The sequence below is a fragment of the Elephantulus edwardii genome, unplaced genomic scaffold (assembly GCF_000299155.1).
Source record: "Elephantulus edwardii isolate Elephantulus edwardi_28Jun2011 unplaced genomic scaffold, EleEdw1.0 scaffold00236, whole genome shotgun sequence".
Classification (NCBI taxonomy): Eukaryota; Metazoa; Chordata; class Mammalia; order Macroscelidea; family Macroscelididae; genus Elephantulus; species Elephantulus edwardii.
The window spans coordinates 2,787,536-2,797,305 of record NW_006399986.1 but is presented as its reverse complement, the minus strand read 5'-3'; the positions used below and the strand labels follow the sequence as shown (position 1 = coordinate 2,797,305).

Below are 9,770 nucleotides of genomic sequence, written 5' to 3'. Positions count from 1 at the left end.
CCCTCCTTTCTTTCTCTCTCTTTCTTTCTTTCTTTCTTTCTTTCTTTCTTTCTTTCTTTCTTTCTTTCTTTCTTTCTTTCTTTCTTTCTTTCTTTCTTGTTGTGAACCGTCAAATCATTTCCAACTGGCACATGATGAGACTGCACCTCCTTCTCCAGTGGAGCATCAGGTGGATTCGAACCACGTGCCTTTGGGATTGCAGTTCAGCTTCTTGCCACCAGGCCACCAGAGCTCCCTTATGACCACACTTATGAACCAAAAAAGGATCTGTCATGATTATGCTTTATTACATCCAAAGGTTGTAGGTTTGAGTCAGGAATGCACTAGAAGATAGGTGTGGTAGGGAAGGACCAAGGAGAGATTTGGGCACACAGCCCTCAGATGTCCTTTAGGTTAGAACTCATTGTGGATGACACCAACAGAATTTCTACTGTTTAGGTACTAAGGTGTTTCTCAAGCCTTTTTTTCCCAAACCACCACGGTAGAGGTAGCACAGTTCTACTGATTTAGAGCTCCAACCCCAGCAGTTTACTTAAACAGGTAAATGTCTTTAAAGCTGTGGACTTCATTTTGAAAAAATTCATTGGGAATTGACATCCAAGTCAATGTGGCACTTTTAAGAGTTTGTTTTTGTTTTTGTTTTTTCAGAACTGGTGGTCTATGCTCTTTCTTCACTCCACGGTCTGCTGTGAGATGTGAGGCTTGCCATGTAGAATGTGTGGTCTGATAATGAGAACAATATGGAATGCAGGCTGGAGACGTGGCACCGGAACACACCTGTGTAATGTCACAGTCTTCGTGTGATCCAGGGGGTCAAGCTCACGTGCAATCAGCCCCATCTCTTGTCCTTTCATTCGCTTAAGCCAATGATACATATTATGTCTTCCGTAAATATTAAGACTTCATATATTAAGTCAGTTGAAGTGGAACTTCCTGTCATTTGCCACATAAATGTTTACAGAGAGAGGCAGGACATTGCAGATGGCTACTTTGTGTCATTTAAAAAATTAATATGCAGATGAGGACAACAGAAGACAATTATTTGAAGGCTTAGAATCTCTTATTACCTTATAATAAACTTTGTCTGTCATGAGGAATGTTGTTGTTGTTATGTGCTATCGAGTCGCCTGTGACTCATAGCGACCCTATGCACAACAGCTCTGAACCCTGCTCTATCTTGAGCCAGTCTCACTGTCTCCGACACATCTACTCCCACTGCCTCAGTTACTGTATCAGTCCATCTTATCCAGGGTCTTCATCCAGGGTCTTCTCTTATGCTGTCCCTCCACTCTTCCAAGGATTATGTCCTTCTCCAAGAATTGTTCCCTCCTGGCCATGTGCCCAAAGTATGTGAAACGGAGTTTACAAATCCTAGCCTCCAAAGAGAAACTTGGTTTCAGCCTCTCCAAGATAGAGGAATTAGTTCTTTTGACAGCCCATGGTATGCTAAATATTCTTCTCCAGCACCACAACACAAAGGCATCAATTTTTCTTTTGTCATCCTTAGTCATTGCCCAACTCTCTGATGCATAGCAAGTAATTGCAAAGACTATGGCCTGGATCAGATACACCTTAGTCCCTAGACTGACATCATTACTCTTTAGCACTTTGGAGAGGTTCCTGACAGCAGACTTCATCAGTGCAATTTGTTTTTTTATTTCCTGACTGCTGGTGCCAAGAATGTTAATTGTGGGGCTGAGCAAGCTGAAATTGTTCACCATATCTGTCTCTTCTCTGTCTTTCATGGTGGCACTAGTTGGTCCAGTGGTGAGAATCTTGTTGAACCCTTAAAGAATTCCTTTATTCTTATTTTAAATAAGCTCTGGTCCACAGTGCTAGCTGGGCAACAGCTACTTTTGCCTCAGGGTCATGGAGGTAGTCAGTGTTGCATATGAATTTCAGTTACATTAACCAGTACACTGACAATGAATGTTGTGGATTTTTTTAAAATAATACAAAATGCCCCATCAACAAATGAATGGATAGAGAAGCTGTGGTATATTCACACAATGGAATACTACGCTGCATTGAAAAACAAGGAACTCATGCAATATTATTAAAAATGGGTGAGCCTGGAGGACATTATGCTGAGTGAAATATCTCAGTCGCAAAAGGACAAATATTGCATGGTGCCACTGTTGTAAAATGGGATTGATATCAGGGTTGGGGTAAGACTGAGAAAAACTGGATAAATTGTGTATACTGCACTGAAACAGATGAGGGAGTGAATAATTTAAAAGCGATGTATGATAGGGTATTATGGTTATCACAAGAGTCCACAATTAAGGTTGCATAGTGGAATGTACTTGGGGCGGTGGGAGGGGTGCAGGGAGATTGTGTACCAGAGAAGGAGTGTTTCTTTTACTTTTGAAAGAGAGGAGCGAACTGGGGAGGGGGGGAGGGCTGGGTGGGGAGAGAAGTGCAACAATGAATGAATGGAAATCCAAAATCTCTGTAAATGCTCATTACAATTATTTTAAAAAATAATACAAAATGCTTTATTTTTTTTTTTTAATTGAGAGGGATAGTTTACAAATCCTGTTGGTTTTTCTGTTTTATGAAGTTGATTATTCTGTTTTATTAACATTGCCATTTGAGTTAAAGTTTGCAAAATTAATCAGTTTCCAATTCAATCATTTCTAGACATTTTTCTGACCGTGATTACAATGCCCACAATGTAGCTTCACTCTTCAGACTTTACCCATGTGATTCTTGTTTTCATTAATCCCTCCTTCCTACTCCTTCCAGCCTGTTGAATTTCGTCCCTGGACAAATGATGTCCTTTACATCTTCCATGGTTGATTATTCCAAGGAGTGAGGGCTTCTCTGGTGTTATAATTCATTTTATATTTTACCAGTCCTGAACACCCTTCTCCAGTGACCTGCAACTCCACCTCCCATCCGCCTCACCTCTTGGGGTCCACAGGCCAGACTTCCCATTCATCTCCTTTCTCCAGGCCTGCTGTCTCCCGGCTGGACCAGAATCATGTCTTCCAGACCCCTTCTTCTGAGCTCCTGTCCCATTCCTCTCACTTCCCCAGGCTCGGGTCCCAGGCACTCCACTGGGGACCCCTTCCGTCTGCGTAATCAAGGACTTCTTCTAAAGCTTCCTGAAATGGTCTCTCCTCCAGTTTCTGACTTCCAGCCTCCCTCCCCTTCCAGTCTCTGGTTTTACAGCCCACTAACCCTCTCATTCTATGAGTAGAGCCACCCTCCAGGTGTCCCCCTTCAAGACTCGGGGCCTTCTCACACGCAGGGTGTCCCTGCTGTCATTTCCAGCATTCTGATGCTTTGCTCCTCCAACTGGACCATCCTCCAAGTATAGTCGTCCAGCACTCTTAGACCCTGCTCCTCCAGTTGGTCCTCTCCCCAGACGTAACTGTACAAACCACTATCTTTCTCACCCTCTAGTGGGGCCCCCTTTCCACTCTCTGATCTCAGGTCCTCTTATATCGTCATTTCCCAGTAGGACTACATGCCACATACTCGCTTCCAGCCCTTTTCCCTCAGGCATCTCCAATTCGAGGTCCCTCCAATCTCTGGTCTGCAACACCCTCTCCAGCCTCTGGCCTCCAGCCCTCTCATCCACTCTTTTTCTAAGGAAGCCTCTCCTCAAATACTTCCTTCTTTTGAGTCTCTTCTCCTGCCTACTATCCCCAGGCTTCTCATCTTTCAGCCCTTCTCCCAGACCACATCCTTCAACCAGAGTACCCTGTTCCAGCAGCCCCGCCCATCTGAAATCTCTCCAGTCGCCTCAGCTCACTGCTTGACCATCAGGTCGCGGAGACACTGTGCCACGCTGCACAAAGGGCTGGGACGGTGCAGCAGGTGCTGGCAATGGCCACCCAACTGGGTCCAGGTCGCAGCCCACCTCGAAGGCTCAGCAGCGAACCCACATGGTGCTACACTCGAAGTATTCCACAAAGGCGGCCGGGTCTTGTGCACTCAGCTTGGCCAGCACCTTGGACAGCTCCTTGGGCAGCACCTTGGCCAGCACCATGGCCAGCATTTTGGCGTAGACAGCAGACAAGGCGGCCAGCCCAGGCCGACCAGTTCCTGCGTCCTGGTGAAGAGCGTCTCCAGGCCCTGCGCACCCCAGAACTGAACGGGTGCGCCCTGCAGCAGCTGGCGCCAGGCGGGCAGCTGAGCCTCCACCTCGGGGCCCTTGACGTTCAGCGCGGTCTCCCAGGAGCGAGGCGAGCGCGGAGCACCGCAAATGCACGGCCCGCGCGGTCCACGCACAGCACCACCTGCTGGTCGACCGCGCCCTGCAGCCGGGCAGCCGATCCACCAGGGTGGGGGCAGCGCAGCACTGTCCTGGTGCGCGACTTAGGGAAAAACACCATTTCCACCACTGCCTGGTCCTCTAGGAACACGGGATTTACCTGGAGGAGCGTGGGGGGAGGCACAGCTCGTGAAGGAACAGGCTGCTGGGGGCTAGGATTCCCCGGCATGGTTCTTTGAGTCTCATGGGATCCGTCCATCCATCCATCTATCCATCTATCCATCTATCCATCTATCCATCCAATCCATCTATCCATCCATCCATCCATCGCATCCATCATTCATCCACCCATCCATCCGTCGCATCATCCATCCATCCATCCATCCATCCATCCATCCATGTACCTATTCTTCTGGCCAGAAGGGGGCAGTGCAGGGCAACCATTACTAAACCCGAGCCAAATCCCATTGGTTTGAAATCTGGTTTGAATTCTCTGGGTGGCTTTTCTTTCTTTTTCTTTTAAAATTCACTGTTGCACGTTCCCCCTTCCTCTCCCTCTCTTCCCTCCTTTTTAGTTTTCCTTTCTTTTTTTACACAATCTGCCAAATGAAAATTACTTTTCTTGGAGAGAAAATCTGCTCTTGTCACAGGCTTAGTTAAGTGCTTGGCTGCTCCCAGGAGCAAAGACTTGGAGATCTGCTCTGTTGTAAAGGTGATGGTGTCCCAATGCCAGAGACACGGTTTGAATCCACCAGATGCTCTGCTGGAGGAGGGACCATCTCCTCCAGTATTAGTCAGATCTGGTTTGACGGTACACACACAAAAATAATAAAATAATCTTGAAAAAAAGTGATGGCTTCTTATAAAATAAAGGCATGTTTCCTTTTTATAATAAATTTTATTAATTTTAATGAACATTTACAGAGATTTTGGGCTTCCATTCATTCATTGTTGCACTCTTTTTTAAAATTTTATTCTTAGTGTGTGTGTGTGTGTACCGTCAAATCAGATTTGACTGGTACAGGAGGAGATTGCCCCTCCTTCTTCAGCAAAGCATCTGGTGGATTTGAACCGCACACCTCTGGGATTGCAGTGCAGCTTCTTGCCACTAGGCCACCAGAGCTTGCTAAAGGCATATTTCTTAAAAAAAAAAAAGTGATGGCCTCATAGTCACCCCAAGACTAGGTGACACCACTTCGCCCCACCCCTGCACAGAAGCCACACACAGGTTTCTAGGGGAAGGAGCCTTGTCGCAATGGGCACGCTGTTTGCTGCGAAAGGAAAAGCTGGCCATTTGGCCATCCCTTGGGTGGAAGACGTGGGGGGCTGCAGAAATTGTTATCGTTAGGTGCTGTCGAGCCCACTTGGAGGAAGTGGAATGAGGGCGCCCCTGGGAGGCAAGGATGATGAAACTTCTCACATCCTTTGGGCATGTTGTTCCAGGAGGGGCCTGCTAGTCCTTAGGAAATGTGGAGGGTCTGAGAGAGGAAGACCTTAAACCAGATGGCTTGACACAGCTACTGTAACGGGGGGTTAGAGCTTATCAGAGGTGGTTAGGATGACAGTGAAAAGGGCAAGATTCCCAGTCAGCAAGAGTCCAAATGCTCTCAGCAAAGAAATGGGAGCCGATTGCCAAGTCTAACCCCCCACCATTGTGCCTCCACCATGTCTGCCCAGCACTTCACCCCTGAAGATTACATTCAGGGGACCCTCAGCAGCAGAGCAGCCCCTCTCCTAGCCCGAGGGGTTGCTTGTAAGTGAGAAAGGACTCCGGGGTTGAAGCTGGCTGGATTCAACACCCCAGAATTGTTCAGCGACTCACCAACCCCCACCCCCACTTGTCAGGAAGTTTTTTTAAACGTTTATTCCAGACCTTAGAATGTGAAAAGGAATAACTTCTTTAAGACAATAGGGCTCTTAACACTGGGGCCGTTTTTATTCACAGCATAATCACTCCAACCCTATCTGCCATTTCCTGCTAGAAAAATCCTTCCTATTGTCTCAGCTCATTGGGCTTCACCTGCTGGAAGGACATTGTGTGAGGCTGAGCCCTCCCGGAGGTGACTGCTAGGGGCGCCGCTGGGTTGGGGGCCCAGTGTGTCCGGAACCCTGAGGAGGAGGCGCTGGCGCTGGTGAACGCTGCTGTGACTACTGAAGTCTCTCGACTGGCCACACGTTGGCACTATGACAAGGTCCTCCAACAGCTTCTGAGGTCCCTACAGCTATTCTGAGCCTGGGGCGGGGTGGGGGAGGAATCAATAGTGCTCAACCTGGTTGCTTCAAACAGCTCACAGTGAAGGAATCTCTGCGGAACAGTTTGATAGCCATTGAGGCGTGGATGTGTTTTTACATCAGCAAGATCATAAGGAATCATGGCGTCACTGGCTATGATGTTTGAACGCAGCAGACTTAGACTTCATTTACTATTTGTGTGTTCTTGGACCCTGTGTGGTGAGATGTGTATTTATCTTAATGAAATACATAATACACAATCCCAGAGGTACGCGGTTCAAATCCACCAGATGCTCTGCTGGAGAAGGAGGGAGCAATCTCCTCCTGTACTAGTCAGATCTGATTTGACGGTACACGTAAAAAATAATACAATTTTTAAAAAATCATTTAAAAAATACATAATAGGGAGGGAGCTCTGGCAGCCTATTGGCAAGAAGCTGCACTGCAAGCCCAGAGGTGAGGGGTTCAAATCCACCAGATGCTCTGGTGGAGAAGGAGGAACAATCTCTTCCTGCACCAGTCAGATCTGATTTGCGGGTACACACACAAAAACTAATAAAATAAAATTTAAAAAAAATATATATAATGGGGAGAGGAATCATTGTGACATAACTGCTAATGGTCTCAGTTTTTCAAATGCATCTTTGGGATTCTGAAGCTGAAAATTACACAGGAAAATATCGTCTGTCTCTGGTGGGTTTTGAACCGCCAGAAAGCTACAGACTGCTTTGTGTTAGCAGGGCTATTCCTACCAGGGTTCGTTCCACAACGAGGGCAGCCACAGTTTCTTACGGCAAGGCCCAGGTGTGTCCTCTGAGATTATCCACAGAATTCAGAATCCACCCTGTGCTCGTCCAGGTATTTCGTCCTAACGGCTTTGAACTTTGTTATCAATTCCTTTTGCACTTTTCCCGTGAACATGAAACCTCCTCTCACACACTTTGCTCACATCGTCAGAAGGGACCAGTTTTGGGAAAGGTGGAAGGTCAGACAGGAAGACTCTCAAAAGAGATGGATTGGCACAGCTCTTGAGGAGGGGGGGCAGGAGAGGGCAGGGTTCACGTCAGTGGTTCATCAGGTCGCTGTGGGTCACCTAACAACACTGAACAGCACTTAACAATAACACAAACACCTTTTAGGTGTCGTGTAGGCCCAGAAGCAAAAAGAGTGACTGCTGTTATAGATAACCTGCCAGTAAAAATTGCCCTGAGCGAAAAACCCAGATCACACAACCTGTGAGAATGAACTCTGACAGCCTTTAACCAGAGAGACTCCATCTTGAAGCCCACTGTCAGGTATTTCCCGATTCTCACAATACTTCCTTTGTACTGAAGAGCAACGATGTCAGTCTGGAGACTAAGGTGCACCTGATATAGGTCTTTGCAATCACTTGCTAAGAGAGCTGGACAGTGACTAGGGATGATAGAAGGAGAATTGATGCCTTTGAGCTATAGTGTTGGAGAAGAGTTTTGAATATACCCTAGACTGCTAAGAGAACAAACAGGTCTGTCCTGGAGAGGATGAAACCAGGCTGTTCTTTGGAGGCAAGAATTCTGAAGCTCTGTCTGACATACTTTGGACATGTTGTGAGGAGGGACCAGTCCTTGGAGAGGGACGTCAATCTTGGGAGGGTGAAGGGACAGCGCAGGGGAGGAAGACCCTCAATGAGATGGATTGATTCAATGTCTGGGGTAATGGGGATAAGTGTGTTAGAGACAGTGAGATTGGCACAAGGTAGAGCAGGTTTAGGGCTGTTGTTCATAGGGTCGCTATGAGTCGCAGGCAACTCAACGGCACATAACAACAACAAAGCTAACCCTGTTTCTCCTTTGTAAAAATACTCCATAAATACATACTCCCTTCCCACCTACAAACATTCCTCAAAACATTTCCTTTCAGGGAGCTCTGGTGGCCTAGTGGCAAGAAGCTGCACTGCAATACTAGAGGTATGCGGTTCAAAACCACCTGATTCTCTCCTGGAGAAGGAGGGGAAATCTCCTCCTGTACCAGTCAGATCCTGTTTGACGGCATACACACACACATAAAATAATAAAATTTAAGAAAAATTTCTTTCTGAGGCAGCATTGTTGAAATGTGCTCTCCTTTTTACCGGCTGTGAGGAGAAATAAAGTTCTTTCATCCATGTGTTCACTCCAAGTGTTCTTTACAAGGGCCTGAGGGGAAAAGAGGCCAGGACTCTTTGGACCTAATCAAGATCTTCCTGTTAACAATAATAGTTAACCACCACCACCATCCAACCAGGGGGGCTTTTTAGCAGGTGAGATCTAGCCATCTGACTCAACTAGTTTTCCCCTGTTAGGAGGAAATGCTCATTCCTAAAGTCTATTACCATGGTTCTCAAGGGGGCAGTGTTCTCAGCGTTTACCTATTAGAACGTGTCAGAAATGTATGTTCTTGAGGGAGCTATGGTGGTCTAGTGGCAAAAAGCTGCACTGCCATCCCAGAGGTACAGGGTTCGAACCCACCTGCAAGCCCCTCCTGTACCAGTCAGATCCGATTTGATGGCACACACACACACAATAAGAAAAATTAAATTATAAACAACAACAACAGCAACAAGAAATGTGTGTAGAGGGGAGATCTGGTGGCCTAGTGTCAAGAAGCTGTACTGTAATCCCAGAGGTGCACAGTTCGAATCCACCAGATGCTCTGCTGGAGAAAGAGGGGCAATCTCCTGTACCATTTAGTTCTGATTTGACGGTACACACACAAAATATAATTTTTTTTTTTAAAAAAGTGTGTTCTTGACTCACCCAGGCCTCCTGAGGCAGCAGTCAGGCTTTTGACAAACTAAGGGGGGAAAAAAAAGGATTCTAGTGCAACTCGAGTTTGAGAACCAGAACATTCTGTGACCTTAGTGGTAAGAAGCCGTTATAGCCCAGTGGGTGTGTTATAGCAAAACCGTGCCTCGGGAATGACCACAAGCCACTCTCAGAGCACTTAAAAGAGGAAAAATTTATTAGCTGACAAACCCAGAGGAATTCTCGTTCCAAAGATCTGGGCGTCTGATGACAGGTGAGCACACCTGTTATACCCAGGGCAGGCCAGGCGTGGCTCCCTTGAAGAATGAGGTCTGGGGGAAGGGGCATGCCTTAAGAATGAGGAAGTACGATATGCCAGGTTTCTCTTCCGCGGGGCTAAAATTCCTTATTGAATTTCCCTTTCAGTCTCCTGTTTCGATGGCCATACTTCTGTTACTCGTAGGTTTCAATCAACTCTGATTTGTTTCATTATTATCCTGTGTATCTATGATGCGTGCTAATTCTTGGTATTCTCTCGTGGACAGTATTTT

At 46.7% G+C, this 9,770-nt stretch overlaps 1 protein-coding gene across 1 annotated transcript in view; it reads right to left on the bottom strand.

The window, feature by feature from the left end:
• Positions 1-2,906: 2,906 nt before the first annotated feature.
• The window catches only part of LOC102864412 (chromosome unknown open reading frame, human C19orf68), a 33,849-nt gene continuing 26,985 nt past the window's right edge, over positions 2,907-9,770 (bottom strand). The window contains 8 exon segments of the mRNA XM_006903745.1: positions 2,907-2,961; positions 2,963-3,079; positions 3,251-3,423; positions 3,425-3,471; positions 3,564-3,647; positions 3,907-3,985; positions 4,051-4,182; positions 4,251-4,385. Of these exon segments, the coding sequence (XP_006903807.1) occupies positions 2,907-2,961; positions 2,963-3,079; positions 3,251-3,423; positions 3,425-3,471; positions 3,564-3,647; positions 3,907-3,985; positions 4,051-4,182; positions 4,251-4,385 (822 nt within the window).